Raw genomic sequence first — 19,528 nt, forward strand, 5'->3', positions numbered from 1 at the left:
TCCCACTCCTTAACTCATCACAGATCTTATACTTTGATGCATAAGACAAAATGATGAGGATAAGATCAAAAATTTAAAATCCACATTTATTGAAGTATTACAGCATTTTACAATAGTAGTGAAACTCAATCTAGTCCACCGAGTTTACACCAGAAATTTGATATCCAAAACCTAATTAAAATAAATAAAACCTAATTGATGTAGTGACTTGAATGATCTTTGTCTAAATAAGATGATTTATTAACCCCAAATCGTTATTTTAAAAGAGTATTTGAGAATATAGCAGTGATTGTTTTTTAAATATTTTTTATTTAAAAATATATTAAAATAATATATTTTTTATTTTAAAAAAATTAATTTTAATATCAACATATTAAAATGATTTGAAATTACTAAAAAAAATATTAATTTAAAGTAAAGAAAAATTTAAAAAAATATTTTTAAAACACAAAAATAAAATGATAACTATGATATTAACTACCAATAACAATACACATTCGACCATGGCTAGACCGCCTTCATTAGAGAACGTTTGTTTTTGTAATAGAAAGTGTATTGTGGTATGACCATAAATCAATAACTGTTTGGAAAATATTAAAAACAAATGTGGGACTCATATAATAATTGTGACCTAACCGCAGGTTCATCAAAAGCATGTCATGCCTATTTTTCATGTTCTCTTGACTTACTTCTCATCATCTCCTTGTTTTCATAAGCAATTTACATTCCCTTCTTGAAACTTGTCATTGTTTTTTTATTATCATCTTCATGTATGCTTTGCTCATTTAACTTGTCATTATTTTTTTATTTTTATTTTAATTCTATAATACCTAAGAAATAGTAGAAAAAACTTCTTAGGTATTATGTTTTATTTGAAAAATTAATTTTTAACATTATTCAATTGCACTACATAATTTATTTCATGATATAATAGCAGTAGTTAAATCAATAATATTTCAATTAAAAATCATCAATATTAATGTTTTTTTAGTTATTTTATAACTTCAATTTGAAAATCATTGTTAATCAAACACATTAAACTACTTTTTGTTCAGCCATAATTTCAAACCACATTACAAGTTTTAACCAAATATATATTTTTCCAAAACCAATCTCAACTAAAAATACATTTTATAAAATAATTTTTTTCATATCATAACCATAAAAATTATCAAAATATCACAAAAAGCATTTTTAATATCCGGCTAGAGCACGGGCCTAGCAGGGCTTTTAAAAACACTGAAGGAAATGAACCCAATATATTTACAAACGTGGCCAATCACTGTAATATATAATTGATTGAACTCAAGAGGAGCAGATCCACGTGATAATTTCTCGAACTTACTACAGCTTGAATTTTAGTTCATTTAACGTAAAATTTGCTCAATGCGAGTTTTAAACATTTACTGGGGATGAATTGATATCCGATGCAAAAATATGGGAAGTGCGCAACAGAATCGGGTAAGGTGGGGGGAATGTATCCTTTACAATCTAGAGACTACAAGTACTGTATAAATAAGCTTCGGCTTACAGCTCGACTATGTCATCTATACGTTGGTTATCGCAGCGAAGAAGAACAACCCCGTAAAACTCAATTGTCCTTGCAGTTTCTTGTGTAGTTCGAAGATAATCTGGATTGTGATTGAAAGAAATCAAAAGGAGTTCCCGGTCCGAAAGACCTTCTGGTGCTTGGAGAATCGGAGAGAAGAGGTTCGTAAACCGGGTTTCTGTTCTTCGATTGAGTAATTGATAATGGAGCAACTTCTTTCTCAATCAATCGTTGTTGTGGTGGCTCGATATTACCGAGAGACAAAATTGGCCCACCCAGACGTTCTGCCTGCTGAAGGGTGTTGATTTTGCTGGGTCTGTATGTATAACGGAAGTACTTTATAGCTAGAATTGGACCCATCCCCGCCGCCACGATGAGCTGCAAAAAATGAGCAAACATATGAATCGCTGTCTGGAAAAAGAGTTCCAGGCTATTTCAAAGCTGCTCTAGGATTTTCTAGCAACCAAATTAGTGTCATGTCTTGGGGGGGAAGGGTAGATCAGATCAGATCCCTTTTAAGAGTCCGGAAACTATTAAGAACTTGTTTTCTGAATTGAAAACATGCCACTCCCCCATCATTGACCAGACAACAAACAGACAACTACAGATGGAACGGGAAATGGTTCTCTCTTTGGAGACCATTTTTGGGAGATGCTGCATTTTGGAACATCGACTCTGTCATTTCAGCACCACGCCCAAAAAGAACTGTTACACTAAGATTTTCCTAGAGTACAGCAGCAGCATCCATACCACGGTGTGTCATGCTGTAATCAGTCACTTGTAAGTGAGAGGGGTGGAAACAAGAGAGGAGCTGCTACTCTAGCTCATCAAATCACATAGTTGTTGCTAAGATTTCTAATAATTTTCATTCGATCAAAACTTATTTTCATCTGGATTTGTGACTGTTAAGGAATAAAGAAGGGCCTTAGGCTTTTCTATGACCTATCTATGGGACCTAAGGGGGAGTAAAGGCACAAGAATTGTGCAAACGATGGAAGAGACACTTACCAGCATAGTTAGCCAATAAGATGGTTGTCTACATAGCCGGAACATTATTGTGTACATTCCTGATGATGGAATGGCACTGACAATCCAGTTGATGACATAAAATGCAATCAAGTTCCCCCATATGGCAAGATGTTGCAAGATTGTAAAGGAGCTGCACATAAGCAAAATTCAAGACAGTTAAAACAAATTTATACAACCATGTTTACAGTCATTGACTTCAATTTCGAAAAGTTTCATGAGAAATGACAGGTCTCTCAATAATTTTTGAGATGACTTGACGGTTTTCCTCCTCAATGAGGGATGAAATATTGTGATCCGCCATTTCACTCTCTGATTTCCAGAATTCAGAAGATTCTTATGGTAGATCTTCTATTCCCTAGAAACACCAAATAGATTCATATGCTCAAAGAAATATAACAACCTAACACAAGCATGCACATCTTCCACTATTAAATCACATAGCACAACAGGGCATTCAAGAGACAAAGCCTGTGCAACCTTTGTATGCAGCTATTTTCATCCTTGTTTCACTTGTCTAAAAATCAAAAGAAAAGTTTCAAACATTACAAAAGACAGAGGAGAGATGGATGCTCACTTGGTCTCTATTGTTACAACGAAAGCCTGTAACCATATACATCCGGAGAGTGCCACCATCCCAACCTCCTCCATTTCGCTTTTTTCAAATGCATAGGCATGTATGCTGATTACAAATACAACAATCGCCTGCAAATCATCCCAGTATCAATATACAAGTCACAAGATGAACAAATATTTTATAGAAAATCTTCATATCACTTTTGGGTTTCTTTCATGAAGTAAACTTTCAAAAACATTTTTTAAGATAAAATAACAAAAAAGAAGAATTTTTAATTGTGTAATCACATGATCTAACACGCACACTTGTACAAGCTCAATATTTTGGAACTTCTACAGTTGAAAAACCTGAAAATGAAGTATATGTATGCAAAACCTTAACACCTAAGAAGCAATTATTTGAGCCATTAGAAAAGGCAATTATTTGAGCATCCATAAACCACATCTTGTAGAAAGTTGTGCTTTCAGTTTCACAAGTAAACATTCTCAACCACGAAATCTCACTATTTCAACTAGTTCATTTTCTGTTAAAATTAGCCAAGGAATCAGTTGTCCTTTATACATTGATGTTTCCATCACTGATATCAAGTTTCATCGGTGTCGTTTGACATTTCTTCAAATATCAGCTGCAAGCATTGATTACTTGTGAAAGGAAACCAAAGGAATGAAAATGGCACTCACATGAAAAAGGGACCGGCCAAACCATCCTGCAAATGTGCTTGGGTTAAGAAGCCTGCATGCAGAATGATCATAACTTAGTTTAATGATTTGTACTAACAAGAACTGTAGTTACCTATAGATTTGTCAACCTATCTCGATTAAACCGGAGAAAAGCTGTACCTCCCAGCTTGACAGTAAAACAGAATTTGTGGATGCTGCATTACAGTTTCTTCACTGAGATCTTTGTCAAGGACACTAACTAGAACAGGTATGCTGGTGTAAAAAACATTATAAGCCATCAAACTAACAGAATTGAAAAGACTGGTCCCAGAGACACCTGAAATAAAAGAGAAGCTGAAAATGCACTAATGTCAGCAATGGGAAAACAAAGGCCATAAAGTGCATCCCACCAAAATTAATGTGCGAACTGTTTACTACCAAAATGGGGAAAGCAACAAAAGAAGGCATTGAATGTGGAAAAAACTCACAAGATTTGGATGAAACATATCAGTAGGGATTTATAGAAAGAATACTGGGACAGGAATGCAGTTCGGTTATACGAATACCGGCCATGGACAAGAATCAATCTTTTTAGAAATCTGAATCCTGAAACCAATAGTGTAGGTCAGGAAAGGCCAAACATGAAGAACTAATTGAAAAGAGAATCAAACTGCGACAACAAAACATACTAAACATAACTTCCTCTTTCATTGATGGTTTGCATGTCACAATTAAATAACATTAAACAATATTTGCATAAAATTAATCAACTAATCTTGCAAAATATACAAGACAAGAAGAGTTGGTGGAAATTCCCCACTTTATGTGATTGATTATAATTTTCAAAAAAATTGTCTTGGGTGATGTCATACATTAAAACAGTTGAAATATTTAAGCTGTCATGATAAAAATTTTACAGTTTCTTACTCCAGCAAACAAGGAAACGGAGGGGGGGTGGAACAGGCCCCATGAATATACATTGGTCAAGAAAAGTTGCATGTCAAACAGCGGCTAACAATATCTCTCATCTAGGCTTTAGTATAGTAATGTTCTTGTAAACCTTGTTTCCAGAAACATGTGCAAGTTTTTGATCATGTCTTCAAGAAGATCACTGTTTCACAATTACAAATCTGAAGTGCACTAGTAAAATCATGTATCTTAAACTATTAGGTAGTAACCATTAACCAGCACTTAGTTTATTTAATGCTTTCAAGTTTTTAATAAAAAAAATTATGTTCCTAAAATCTAAACAAGTGTCATCAATGCCAACAGCTTGAGAACAGTTATTTTGAAACCATTAGCATCCAAACATGTTAGAGGATTTGATTCTAACTGTTGATGCCTGCAAGTACGAGAGTGGTTCCTTAACAGAAACAAGAAGCAACAGTGTAAGCAGCAAGCTTTCTAAATCAAGTCAGTACATTAAGCATCTAACTTATAATAGTTATATCACGCAATGCAAACCTTATAAAACTGAGACATGACTCGCACATTAAAAAGAATAGGAAAAAACTTACTTCCAATGCTATAATCAGCTGCCCTGGCTGCCTGCAGTCCTTCTCTCCCACTAATGCCAACCCCAATGTCAGCTTGTTGTATCATTCTCACATCATTCCCACCATCGCCAATTGCCAAAGTCCGGTAATCACATGATTTTAAGATCTGTACAAGCTGCAAAAACAAGTTTTCATGAGTCATTGAATTATCTTTTCTACAGTGATTTGGAGAAAGACAAATAAACATATTACTTGGACATCCATCATATTTTAGGACTGGCCTAAGTCTAAGAGTTCCAACCTATACAAGATGAACAGAATACAAGCTTGCAATTTTGGTAACACCAATGACAGCAAATGATGTTTTGTTTGTTTCAACAGCTGACCAATTTTTTCAAACTGAAATTCTGCCATACAAAGGTAAGGGGCCCTTGAGAATGATATCCCTGTGTAATAAAAGATGAGCAAGATAGGAGTGCCATGTGATCATAAAATTCCTCCTAGGTTGATGGAAAGACTTGAGGGAAAGTCAATGAAAGGAAAATGGTTGTAGGTGGGAGTACTTTTATCAGAGAGGGAAGGATTCTGGGCATTCAGAAGAGGTTCCTTACTCCTATCAAACCCACTTTAATTTCCCCATGTTGAGAGAATTTAAACAGATAAGACATTGATGAATTGTCTCTGTGATTCCTACAATACACCTTTTCCATTCCATATATATACATCATTTTAGAACAGACAGGAGCAAGACTATCAACAAGGTAGAGGATAACTATTTGTTCTCCTTTAAGCCTTATCCCCTCTTCTTCCTCCCTTCAAACTCCCAAACAAAGTGTTCATCTACCCATCTTCATCTTTTTCTGTCCTCCTTTGGTACTGCATAGCTAGTGTCTCTTGAAAAACTGAGATTCATTCAACAGCTATTGAGCCCTTCAAAGGTAGAAGCAAGACCGGACTGGATCTAGTTATGCCATCAACATCCGCCATAATTAATAGACAGGTAACTCATCGGCATACGCATATTTACCTCCACTAAAGATTTTAACAATTCATTTTTTTTTTTCCAAATGAATGAAGCCTGCATCCTTCTCCGCAATAGAGCTTAGGATGCTATTCAATAGACCTAATTTTTCTTATGTTCATGGTGACATCAAACTTTAATATATAAAAATTAAAGGATCAAGATAAAAAGGGACTTAATTGAGTAACATTCAAAGTCTCAGTTTAATTTTGAAGTCCAAGTCAGGCATGCAAAGAAATGCCAGCATTACTGAAACCTGCAAAGATCACCTGTGCTTTTTGAGATGGTGTCACACGGCAACATATAGCAGTTCTTGATAATATTGCTAGTTCCGTGAATGCTTTCCAGTAATGCTTCAGTGCAATTTCAAGAGCCCAGCCATCAATAACAAATGCAACATCCTGTAAAGAAAAGCATGTGTCATAAAAATTACTCAAAGCATGCACCATTGAGGATGATGTAAAAAGTAATTCTGCAGCACATCTGTCTAGTCTCTCTAGAAATTCAGCATACCAAAATCATCGTAATATTTATGGCCAAACAAGGCTCTTTGACTATTATATCCACGAGTACATATGCAAATGTAAATGACAAATGAGTGCATTGTTCTATCAACAATGGCAATAATTACTACAGCAGCTACCAAGAGGCTATAGCTCCTGGTTAGCTAACATTCCTGAAGACAATGTTTAGTACGAATAGAGTGAGCTGCTAATGTGAAATCTACCTAACTAAACCTAATATGTTAGACGGAGGGATCAACATAAATAAGTCTACAAGGGACAATTGAATTTGAGGACAAATGATGGAAAAGGAACTCATCAATGAATTGAAACTGAAAATGGAGTGTGTTGGGTGTACCTTTGGTTCTGAAGCTGTTGTCCTCATTGTAAGTAAAACTCTCTCTAAACTTCTACCAACTTCCTCTTCAGTTTTTCCATCAATTAATAGAAGCTGACCTTTTGGCTCTGTTAAGAAATTAGACAAAAGAAATGCAAGATATAGGATTACTTATATTTTGATTGTGGAAAAAAAATGTCATGTGGATTGAGGAAATGTAGAAATAAAGAACCAACAATGGAAACATAGAGAGTTCTAGGTTGCCAACGGATTTTTAGCAGAATGAAAGGGGGAAGATAAATTTAATGTAAACAAGCAGGAAGATCATGGACAAGTGATGGTTGCTGAAGAATGCATCTTATATGTCTCAGCTTTTTGGAACGAATGCATCTACCTTGACAATTATTACTATTGAGAAAATTAAAACAACCGACTTCCACATGACAAGAAAAAGGACGACAAAGAATTTCAATCAACCTGGTGAAATGAAGTTGCATGAGAGAGCAATTTGTATGGCTGTATTTTGCTTGTCTCCAGTAAGCATCCAAAAATGTATTCCTGCTTTTCTTAAAGTGTAAATTGTTTCTGGGACACCATCCTGAAATATTTTTGTCAGAAATAGAGATGAAAAATGTCTGTATCTAAAAGCAAAAGGTTGGATCTCAGTGTCATAACTCTGAAAATATTCACCTGTAGACGGTCCTCTATGGCAGTAACTCCAAGAACTTCAAGATCACGTTCTAATCTTTGACAGACCTCAGCTATTCTCCACTGAAGGAAATAGTAACATATAAAACCCAGATCATGTGTATTCATTATTGAATTAATACTCCTTTAAGAAAATTAAGTGTGAACAGAGAGATAAGTGAGATGTATCCTTTACCTCCCTATCAACCAAAGTACTACTGGCCTCTCTAAACATAGAAGACCACTCCTCATATTCATCTTCTTTTAATTCCCGCCAAGCCAAGCATAATGTGCGCAGCCCCAATTGAGAATATTGTTCCACAGCCTCATTAAATATCCTTGTTTGTTGTCCTGAAATTGATTTGAGATTATCAAATTCAAAATCAAGCAATGACAAATTGAAATATGGGTTCTACACCCGCAACTATGACAAATTGAAATAGCTGACTAGAAACCACCACTAATAATGTTCACCAACTACTAAAGCAAACTTCTTTCTGTATAGGTAATAGCATCATCCCTGGGGTTATAACCCCAGAACAACCACAGTGATATGAGAACATGTATGTGGAAGAATAATTTTATCAATGCAACTTAAAATGTTTTCTTGCTATCCTACAACAATCAATTAACAGCTCCTATATAAAAATTTACCAGGAGAAGCATAAGGAAGAATTGCTTCATCAGCTCCCTTAGACAAAAGCAAAATCTTTCCATTTTGGCAATCTCTCACCACTACTGACATTCTTTTCCTATCAGAAGTGAACTCCAGAGTTTCCAGTACTTCATACTGAATTGCTGAAGTATTGAATCTAAGCTCTGCACAACATTAAAATAATTAAACTATCTTATCATATCCAGTTTTGGAGCCATCTCAACAGCCAGATGAAAATGAGTTTTACCAAGAATATTTCCATTTTTACAGACGAGGACCATGTTTAACTTAGCAGCAGCATGGACAAGTGCGTCCTCATCCTGGGATTGTGCTTTGTACAAGATAGCTCCAGTTTTGCTACAAACAGAAAAAGCCAAGAAGGAATATTTTAGAATGACGAGACGATGTTGCTATCAAGCACATTGATGGGTTTGCACTTGAGGATAAAACCTCAATACAAGGAAAAGAACTTTAAAGAATATAAGGAAAGAAATTTAATCATTAAAAGAAAGTGAGTCACCTTTGGACAGGTATAACAGTATTACATATTGCCATGACTGTGAGAAACCGAACAACATCAGGAGATCCACTAGAAATGGCATTTAACAGTTGCTTATCTGTGCAACAAGAACGGGAACAGTTAGAAACAAAAATCCAAGAACATCCACGTCAGAAAAGTATTTTTGATGCAAGAAAACATGCATGAATTAAAAATAAACAAATAAATTAGAAACACAAATCTAAATATCTGTTGTTCTTTATGATTCATGGCAACATAAGTTCAGAATTCAAAAGTAAGAATATTCAACCAGAAACGTAAGCAATAAATAACCATATATTATCATGCAAGCTAAATGATTTCCAAGAAAATAGAGGAATAAATTTAAATTCTGATCATACAAAATTTAACAAACTATGAGTTGAAGTAAGCAAGGAATTAATGAATCTAATGATGATGGGGCACTGGTAATGCACTTAAACATGACAGAACCTGGATGGCTTACAGCAGAAATCTAATGTCAAAAAATTCAAACTTAAATTAGTGTGATGTGGTAAAGGATTGGAAGTAAAAGGCATTCCCCATCGGATCTAAAATGCAAAATACTTGCAATTTTTGTTCAAAGCATGAGTTACTGAAACAGATGCCAGCATGATGACACTTGTATAGGCCCTTGTGCCCTTTTCTATTTCAAAGATTTTCCCATCTCATAAAAATACAGTTAAAAGCATGACAGTCACATTCTGCTCCAATGAATTCCATTAACTTGTATTTTCATTCTTCAGATGCATAGACATGAGAAATATAATAAAGACAAATGACACACATGGATCAAAACATCCATAAAAGTGTATGCATACTTGAGCTTTATCTATTTCTAATTTATGGAACATTGAAATCATACACACATCTACCTGTAGATCTTGAAAACAGATTAGCTTTCTCAGAAATACAATCAGCTTCCCAGTGAAAGTTAAGAGTATATAAGCATTCTTCAAAATGAAAACATATTTTACATCGCCAGTCATACAAATGGCAATATGGTGAAGTTTGATTCTAAAGATTAAACCCGCATATGTCTTGGATCTATGGAGATTGCATAATTAAAATTAACCGGTTGTGGACAAGGTATGCTTTGAAACAACTAATCTCGGCTATTCAGGAAACAAACTTGTAGAAGAAACTCAACTATAAATGCCTATAGAAGTAGCTGATCTATATAAGACACACATGCAGGCACAAAATTGACTTAACAGCTTCTAACCTGATTCCAAAACTAAGCTTAAAACAGTAAATTCAAAACAACAGAAGGCATTCAAAGTGCAGCAACTACAAGTGAAGAAAATGTATTAATTGATTAAGTCTGAATTTGAGGAAAAAAGATGAGCTTGAAAAATCAAGAGAAAGTGTGAGGGAGGGGGGAAAGAAACCTTTCGAAGCATCCCCAGCCTCATTCCCATAAAAATTGCCACTGATGCAACATATTCTGAAAACCATTTTATTTTCAGTGAGGGTTCCGGTTTTGTCAGTCAATATGTACTCAACTTGCCCAAGATCCTCACTTATTGCTGTGCTGCCACATAAAACAAATGATACTTCAATTACGTGTTCGAATATCTGGATTTCCATATCTAGTTCAAAACAAGTGCTTTACTTTCATTCTATAACTTACTTTGTTGCGTGAGATGGAGTATCGGTTTCTAGGTCAATCATCTCCCTATCCCAATCAATGAACTTTGCATATAAGCTCTTAACAAGATCCAGAGATACCTGTTGCAGAAAGAAGTTCATATTTTACACACTGGCATAGATGGTGATCATAAAAAATCAATAAACTCATCATCACATTGCACCAGAAAAATGACAGATAGTTTGCAGTGTCAACACATAACAGGGCAAAATTTGTGACTTTAAAATTAAGCAGAAAGTATCATTGTAATTTCTTCAGGATGGTAAATCTCATACCAGTGATTGGAAATTTAGACTGATATGGCATGAGTACAAAAATAAACCCTCCCTTCACAATTTTCCAACAGTTATACAAGATCGATTACCAAAGGCCTCCCAATAATCAAAATCTTTTTCATGAATAAAAATAAGTCTGCCATAACAATTTATAGCTTCTCTAGAGTTCATACATGGGATAATACAGAAATCTTCAGCTTCTAGCTGAAAGGAGCAGAAAAATCAGTTTGTTTGTTTTTTTAGTTTTTTTCCCTCTAAGATCTCATCCATCCTTTTACAGGGGAGTGCACAGGCCCATAATGTCCTTAGTTGCTCAAACTGGACTATGATTCTTCCAACATTCATGAGGCATGAGTGAAATCAAAGCCAAACCATCAAAACAACAATAATATGGGTGCTCTAAAATAATTACCACATTATGCAAACTTACCTTAATCGATATCGGAATCATGATGGAACAGAGAAGCTCGAACCGTAGAGGGATAACTAGTAGCTCATACCAAGGACCCTCATCTGGATATAAAACATACCATTGCTGCAAAGGATGCAAAATCAAAACTTGAGTATGTGTTTGAGAGCTAACATTTTCATACACAAAAATATAGAAAAAAAATTCACTACAAGATAAAACTTCCACATTATGGAATGGAAATAAGAGGCAAATTGAGCAACTATTATGAAACCAGTATGTTTCCTGGTTAACATGACTAGTTTCGGTGTTCTTTTCTATTAAGGCAATGTTATTTGAAATCAACATTCTTAAGAGGTGCAAACGACTGAACAGAGACCTCAAGTTCAGCTCAATAATTATATGGCGTATATTAATTATTAGGCTATGGTGGTGAATATAAAGTATTTGCAAGTACAATGGCTGATTGTATGCTGATCTCATTTGGTATTTGAGAGAAGGATTTGAGGTTTTACAACAATGTGCAATCAGTGCAATTTTTGGTGCATTTGATTAGAGAGAAATGCAAGAGATTTTTAGAACCAGTATACTTCTAGAAATTTGATATGGTATCTTTATGGCACCATGCTTCCTGTCACTTCTAAGGGTTATCCATGGTTGACATTCTATGGGATAGCAGTGCCCAATTTATAAGTGTTCTGTTTTGTTATTGTGCTTCCATGGAGAATGACTTGACTTCATTTGTCTTTCTATTCTTTTACATTTTCATTAATATAGCATTTTCTTTTATCTGAAAAATAATAATAGAGCATCATAGTCTGGCAAGCACAACAACGTTACCTTTCTAGCCTCAGTGTCTTTCCAGACATTCCCGGCTATCCCTAGAACCATAACAACCACTATTTGAAAAACAAATATAGCTCCAGTCAACTTGTCAATCATGGCATCCATAGCTGTCAGCTTTGGTTCAGGTATACCCCTACTCATACCCAGCTTAGTCTCATTACCTGAAAAGGAAGTATCAAATACAGAAATTGCATAATTTAACTCTGCTACAAATTGATATTGAATACATTCACTGAGACAATTGGAAATGCATCAATAATCTAATCCATACCAAGGCACTGTGCATAAAAGGTTATGCAAGTTGAGAATAATAAACTAATAACACAGAATAGTTAAGCTCACTGCATTTCAATAAGTAGGAAATTGCCTGTGTAGACAGCAACTCCACAAGCCCACTCAGTGTTACGCAAGTAGCATGACTGAAGAATTGTGTTTTTGATAGTCAATGGGCATACATCATTATCAATAAATGGAGGAAACAAGCGTAAATTTGCATCAAGTCGTCGGATGTCCTTATCTGGATTGGGGCATTCAATAACACCCTAAGGATAAACAAGGAAACAATGAATGATTGACCAATGGAATACAAACAAGTGACTTTTACATGAAATCTTAATTTAAAAAAAAAAAAAAAAAAAAAAAAAAAAAAAAAAAAAACCTTGCCTTAATTTTGTGCAATAATTCAAAATCTATCCCCATGCAGGCAGAGGGTGTTACCCTTGTCTTCAAATCAGTTTCACCATCTAGAGCGGCTGTCTGCAAAGTATGTTATATTATCAGGATCCTGAAATGTTTGGAAAAAGAACACTTCAAAAGTCATACCACAATCTTTCACCATATTGAACATTACAGTTACCATTTGGACAGGGGAGCGGGTAATTTTTTTATTTTATTTTTTTGTGATAGTCCATTATTTTTTTGGTATAGATGGAAGGCCTCCTCATAAAAAGGGGAATAGCAGAGCGAGTAAGTTGCCATTGCTATTATTTACTAATAGAGGCAGCAAGCAATGAGACTTACAAGCCCTACGCTTTGCCTCTTACCATTTCTTTTTCTCACTCAGGTGCAGAGACCGCCTTTGCCTCCATAAAGGTGAGCATTCAATCTCTGTAGAAATTAACTATACATTAAACCACACACGCACTATCTCTTTCTTTTCCCTCTTTTTGTTTTTGGTTGTTGTTGTAATGGTGGCAGCTTGATATTTCAACATATTTAATCTTCGTTTTCTGTGTATATAATGGTGTTGTAGCCATATGTGGTGTACTTTGGAGGCCATTCTCATGGCTCGAAACCCTCGTCTTTCGATGCAAATCTAGCAAAGGACTCTCATTATAAATTCATTAAGTTGCAGCTCCTACAAAGGGAGAAAGATAGTTTCATGACTCGAGAACATCCATCCCACAGCTGCTTAGAAGGCTTAATCACAGGAATGTTCTAAAATACTTTATTGAAATTAAGAAACCATTTGTATAACACCTTGTTGTTGTTGTTGTTGTTATAGCCTAATTCATCTTCCTTAACCTTACGCAGTCAAACTATTTCAATCTTGAAAGCGACCAAAAATTGTATGCAGTCTAATATACAGGAAGTCATATCCCAGCTAGAAAATGTATATGATAAATTATCGACACAGCTCTAAAGCTGAGAATATCCCGACATTTGTTAACATATGTTATCCATACTTCCCTGCAGATGCAACAATGAAACAACGATCACTACAAAATTTTAACAACACTGATCAATAAACAACCATATACCTCTATATAACAAAGCCCTTGAGGATCTGATGTACCAATCAAAACAAGATCGCACGGCACTTCATCATTCTCACGAAGCCACACTAAATTACCGACACATATATCCTGCGCTTGAATCTACAAATCACACACAACAAACACATCAAAAAATCAACATCCACATCAATCCTAAAGCCCAAAGCATCCAAGAGTAAGTAGCATTTCCATACATGTTTCTTGATCCCCTTCCTAACAATCCAAACTTGTTTTTCATTCGCCTTCTTATCAGACAAATATCTATTATAATCATCCCAAGCCTCTTTCGTCGCGGACACAGCAAATATAAAAATCAACGGCCCCCAGGTGCTCGCCGGGTTCACCGGAGTAATAAGCGACCATAGTTGAAGACACGCAATCAACAAGAAGTACTGGTTCATAAACCGACTGCAAAATCAAACCCTAATCAAATCAACACCATCTCCTCACAAAATTGCATGGATAACCATAATTTCAGGTGAAATTACAAAATTGGCAATCATAATTTTCATTTCTGATTCTTCTGAATAATAATATTATAAAAAAAACGATCAAATTGTATCGATCAGATACCGAAAGGCCTATGTAGCTAACGTGGAACTACAAATCGAAATTTAAAGAAGAGAGAGGACCTGAACTGCTCCATGAGATTTTTAGGGAGGAAATTGAGGAGAGTGTATTTCCGATTGGAAATGCGGTTGTCGCAGTAAAGATCATGTGTAGGCGATGACTCATCGTCGTTGATGTAGACGAACCGCTTCATTTTCTTTGATTGACTTTGATTGATTGATTTACATCATCAACTCCAGACGACTACGCATTCGTTACCGTAACTGACTTTTGGATATGAGGAGGAGGAGGAGGAGGAGGAGGCGGAGAGAGGAGAGGTGTTTGGGTGTCTACGTTAGCAGTGTTTGACTTGAGAGGGAGAAGAAAAAGCCGTTGGATGAAATGAGGAAGTTTCCTGTTCGTAAATGCTGCTTTGTATAAAAAGAAAAGAAATTGTTAACCCACCCTGGACCCGGTTTGGTTATTGGGCCTGATAGGCCCGCTAAAGGGAATGGGTATGCCAGATTTGAGAGAAGACTGCCCGTGGTCAATGACTCGAGATGGAAATGGTTATGGCTAAGTTGGTGTGTGAAATGACTATACTGCCCTTTATATAAATATAAAAATTTAGTTATCTTTTCTTCATCTCTGTATATCTGTCTCCGTAAAAAAAACTCTCATTTCTCTTCAAAAATGGATTCTCTCAGACAGCAGTCACTGATCCCTAGCTTCCTCTACCTCTTCTTCCTCCGCTAAAACTTTCTCCCTCTCTAACCTCCACCACTCCGAACAACCATCGCTTTCTCCGTCTTCATCGTCGTCAACGACCACTATGGACAGCAAGAGCAGTGGCAGATTTGTGGTCCCGGCACGGAGTGAGCCTGGGAAGAAGATCGAGATGTACTAACCTGCTTTCTATGCTGCTTGCAAGTTGCAATGCTCGTGGTTCAGTTACTGTGTTTGTGTGTGATTTTGATATTTGAATCTTTAATTACAGTTAACGAATAAGGATCCAAACAAGGTTGTTTCCCTATCATGGGCTGCTATCAATGCTGGGGATCGGGTTAATAGTTCCTTGAAAGACATGGCAGTGGTGATGAAGCAATTGGATGGAGCTGATGAGGCGATTGAGTTGATCAAATCTTTTCGTCATCTCTACCCCTATGATTCTCGGGAATCTATTGAGAATGTGCTAGTTGAACTCTACAAGGTGAAATGGTGCTTTTTCTATCTTTGCAAACTGTAGTATTTTGGCAATAATTGACTCTGATGATTTGGTAGTGTGATTTGTCCATTAGCATATTGACATTTCATGTGGAAAATCTACGTAAAGAACCATCGTGTAGATCATTCATGAGTTGTTGAAGGAATCATCTGTTGCGGTGGTGGTTTTTTAAACAAAATGGAACTCATTCAGTTTGAAATGTAGCTTAAGTCTGAAAATTAGCTAGAGTTAGAAATGTGCTTTTTTAAATGACATCATTTATTTTTTCTATCATAAGATTGAATCTGGTTTTGTATGATCTCAATCTTCAGGGCTTCAGGGGAACATGAATCATCTCAAAGGGTCAAATCTGAACTTCTGGTTCAGGTAGATGGTGTAAACAATAGTCTTACTTGTGAAGATGGCCATCGGAAAATAGTGATGGTTTTGGCAGCTACAAACTTTTCTTGGGACATAGATGAGGCACTAAGATTGGTTCGTTGTCTTCTGGTAAATATTTTTGAGATTTTTTTGCCTTCTGGAATTCTTAGATCCATCCTAAATGGCAATCTATCCAAGATGTAATACAGCATCCTCATTACTCTGGCTTTATCTTATGTGATATAAATGCAATGCAGGAGGAGGTTGGAAAAGCACATTTATATTCCATTTCCAAATTTTGAGAGTCGTAAGGAGCTTATTAGGATCAATTTGAAAACTATTGAGGTAAATTGACTATACCAACTGATATTATATCTAGCAGTGTTGTTGGATTAAGGTCTTTCTCCATTTTGATTCATGGTGTATATTACAGATCTTGGATCAAAGCAAATCATTCTTTGAGTTGTTATTGTTAGGCCACACTTCACCTTGTCACCTGGCGGTATTGATCTATGATACCTTTGTTCTGCTCTTCTTTTTTTTTAAGAATAAAGGCAAATGTGAATATGATTCTGTTAAACAACATTACTTCACTTAATAATAAACCATGTAATTGAGCATGCAGTAAAAATCTATGTGATGGCTTGAAGGAAATTCCTTAACGTAATACTAAACTATGTAATTGAGCATCGGGGTTAAACTGCCATGCTAAGCAGCATAAGGTGGCGAACGGAAACTGAAAGTGGACAATTGCTAAGAAGGGTTCTGCATAGTTCCAATTTGAATTATTCACAAGTGACAGTTTTTAGTTTCTAGGTTGTTTTTTTGGAATGAAAGAATAGAATATAAGTAAAATCAGAGTCTTACGAATAGTTTGCCTGATTCACTTGTCTATGGTACCAACTCCGGTCAATTGTTGTGGATAACAAAGAGTTGAATGAAAGGGCTGCAATTTTAATGATCCACATAAAGGTTTCATAATTTTTTTTTTTTTTTTTTAACTTGCCTTTGCTAAGAATCTCAAGCCAACATTATCTGTCATTTGTAAATTTTGTGAGGCCTTTTGTTACCTAACCTAGGTAGCCAGACAGTGGGATGTTTGGAAAGAGAGTAATGCGCCAGAGGTGCAAGTTGATTAGCCATTGTAGATCTATTGCAAGACCTTCCGACCAATTTCTGTAGGCTAATCATTTGAATACCTCTTGACTTTGGGTCATAACTCGTGTAACAACACGTATCATATCTAAACATGGATTTAGCAATTTAGAACATAAATGTACACATTAACTGGAGCATATTTGATATATATTCATAATTCCATGCTACAACATTGATACTACGAAGCCATTGTGATGATTTTCAATAATTCCTAGGTTATGAAATGGCTTGATATATCATTTCTTGATCATATGAACTGCACTCCTATACTTGGCTGCGTGACAAACTTATTCTGCCTGTGTGACTACTATCATTTAATTCAAGATATATGAAGTTTTATTTCCAGGAATAAGATCTTGATTTATGTAGAGCTCAAGTTGTTTTGGGGTTAGCTTCCATTCCCTTATTTTGCCATCTGGTGGTGTTGTTACAAAGGTTCCCTGTAAATAGCAATCTCAACCATGCTAGTCCATTTGATTCCATAGAGAGTACACGTTGATTAACATTGTTATTATACAGGTGACCACTGATGCAGATATTGATGAAGTTGCTCGCAGGACAGAGGGATACAGTGAAGATGCTCTAACTAATGTTTGCAGAGAAGCATTTCTTTGAATGGCATGAGGTGAAAGATAACAAGCAAGGCTCGAGATGAGATTAAGAACATGCCTAAGGATGAGATTTCAAATGATCCCGTTGCAATGTGTGATTCTGAAGAAGCCTTGTGGAAGGTTCAGCGCAGTATTTCCCAAGCAGATATGGAGAAGCATGGGGAATGGTTCCCGGAATTTGGACCGGCCTAAGGGAGATGAGACCCATTTTATGATGAAGACTACTGCTGCTTGGTATTTTCTTTGCATGTTTTTCACTAAGAATCTAACAATGGTGATCCATATGTTGAATTGCGTGTTTGGATATTTTCAGCATGCTTGTAGCAGAAGTTGGCTGAACAAGGACTGTTTGCCAAAATGATATCCAATCCCTTCCTTCTTTCTTATAGAGAAAAGTTTTTCTTTCTTCTCAAATAGTCTTTTGAAAGCTCGACGTCAATGATTTTTTTGATAGCTATCTTTATTTCAACATAATCTGTGTTTTTCATAGGTTTATGAGATATACAAGACAGTATTGGCTATATTTCATTACAGGTATAAATAAGTAATGGACTTGATATTAAAAATAAAAATAAATCAAAGAACTGAAAAATTTTACTTGGAGTTGTTTCGAAAATCCAAATATAAGATAATTTTAAGCAGTTACAAGTGCTTTCAAGCTAGTTGATTATTAAAAAACGTGTTAATTAACATAAAAAAAAATATAGATTTTGTTCTATATAAAATAATACTTGAATAAATATTAATATTGCTTTTCTTTAAAAAAAATATTTATATATTATATTAAAAACAAAATAAATTATATTTTCTTGATTAAAATATATGTTATAATTTACACTCCAAACATTAAACAAGACAAATGTATTATTATCATTTCAATATATTGTTCTATCTTGTCGAATGTCTACCAAAACACAAAAATAGAATAAATAGTTCAATCCAGTCCACTAAACACAAGACAGGACATTTATTTGTCTAGTCCAGCCTTATTTAGTCGAATCCAATTAATATTATTTAGCATATCAAACACTTGATAAAAGTCTTATTTGTTTTCACATATTGAATTGTATTTTTTCAAAAGAATGAAAATCTTTTGTTTGAAATTAGTATTTTTTTTTTGTGTGTGTTTTTCATGGCAAAATAAATTTAAAAACAAATAAAAAATATTATTTTAATATATTTTTAAATAAAAACAATACTTTTAAAGGCAACTTATGCCGCATTAACAAAGTATGTTCTTGAATTAGCTTGTGTGCTAATTGAGATTAGATTTTATATATAATAAATCTCAAAGAAATTTAAAGTAAGCATATCTTCTTAACCATCAGAATCATCCTTGAAGTTTTTTAAAATATATGTTTTGTTGTGAAATTCAATATATCAAATTGTTTGGTAACAAACTAGTGTTATGTTGTTAATAAGATTACTTGAATTAAATGAATAATTTAATTAAATAATTTCTCTAAAAAATAAATAAATTATAAGAGTATTAGTAGTAGTCTAGTTTTTATAGATGTAAACAGCTTAATGGAACACTGGCTGCACAGAAAATAAACCCAAGAGACTAAGTCCTGGGGAGAGTTAGAGTTAATCAAATCCAACGGTTTAGCTTCTATATTGC

The 19,528-nt window shown here is 34.9% G+C and overlaps 2 protein-coding genes across 6 annotated transcripts; one reads left to right on the top strand and one right to left on the bottom strand.

Annotated features, from left to right (window-relative positions):
* Positions 1 to 1,321: 1,321 nt before the first annotated feature.
* Positions 1,322 to 14,965, bottom strand: LOC118049850 (phospholipid-transporting ATPase 2). Of its 3 annotated transcripts, none has more exons than XM_035059974.2 (24): positions 14,637 to 14,965; positions 14,199 to 14,412; positions 13,990 to 14,106; positions 12,893 to 12,985; positions 12,597 to 12,771; positions 12,224 to 12,390; positions 11,405 to 11,509; positions 10,682 to 10,779; positions 10,440 to 10,582; positions 9,031 to 9,127; positions 8,758 to 8,867; positions 8,510 to 8,674; positions 8,052 to 8,206; positions 7,859 to 7,939; positions 7,646 to 7,766; positions 7,190 to 7,296; positions 6,598 to 6,729; positions 5,329 to 5,482; positions 4,300 to 4,417; positions 3,992 to 4,165; positions 3,833 to 3,884; positions 3,153 to 3,280; positions 2,558 to 2,708; positions 1,322 to 1,927 (listed from the first exon to the last, which is right to left on the bottom strand). In XM_035059974.2, exons 1-24 carry the CDS (start codon positions 14,765 to 14,767, stop codon positions 1,592 to 1,594), a joined length of 3,324 nt encoding a protein of 1,107 aa, XP_034915865.1. In that variant the 5' UTR covers positions 14,768 to 14,965; the 3' UTR covers positions 1,322 to 1,591. The 3 variants fall into 3 exon arrangements, with proteins under 3 accessions (XP_034915865.1, XP_073261901.1, XP_073261902.1); XM_073405800.1 differs by having other exon boundaries at positions 7,844 to 7,939; XM_073405801.1 differs by lacking the exons at positions 14,199 to 14,412; positions 14,637 to 14,965 and having other exon boundaries at positions 7,844 to 7,939; positions 12,893 to 13,013.
* Positions 14,966 to 15,216: 251 nt separating this feature from the next.
* On the top strand, positions 15,217 to 18,551 carry LOC118049849 (uncharacterized). Of its 3 annotated transcripts, XR_012168411.1 has the most exons (6): positions 15,217 to 15,453; positions 15,551 to 15,771; positions 16,090 to 16,267; positions 16,396 to 16,483; positions 16,572 to 16,640; positions 17,816 to 18,551. XR_012168411.1 is itself a non-coding variant. In XM_035059972.2 (5 exons), the coding sequence occupies exons 2-4, from the start codon at positions 15,638 to 15,640 to the stop codon at positions 16,438 to 16,440; spliced, it is 357 nt and encodes a 118-aa protein (XP_034915863.1). In that variant the 5' UTR covers positions 15,217 to 15,453; positions 15,551 to 15,637; the 3' UTR covers positions 16,441 to 16,483; positions 17,816 to 18,546. The 3 variants fall into 3 exon arrangements, 1 of the variants encoding a protein (XP_034915863.1); XR_004687761.2 differs by lacking the exon at positions 16,572 to 16,640 and having other exon boundaries at positions 15,551 to 15,763; positions 17,816 to 18,539; XM_035059972.2 differs by lacking the exon at positions 16,572 to 16,640 and having other exon boundaries at positions 17,816 to 18,546.
* The last annotated feature ends 977 nt before the right edge of the window (positions 18,552 to 19,528 follow it).

Source organism: Populus alba, chromosome 17 (assembly GCF_005239225.2).
Source record: "Populus alba chromosome 17, ASM523922v2, whole genome shotgun sequence".
Taxonomy (NCBI): domain Eukaryota; kingdom Viridiplantae; phylum Streptophyta; class Magnoliopsida; order Malpighiales; family Salicaceae; genus Populus; species Populus alba.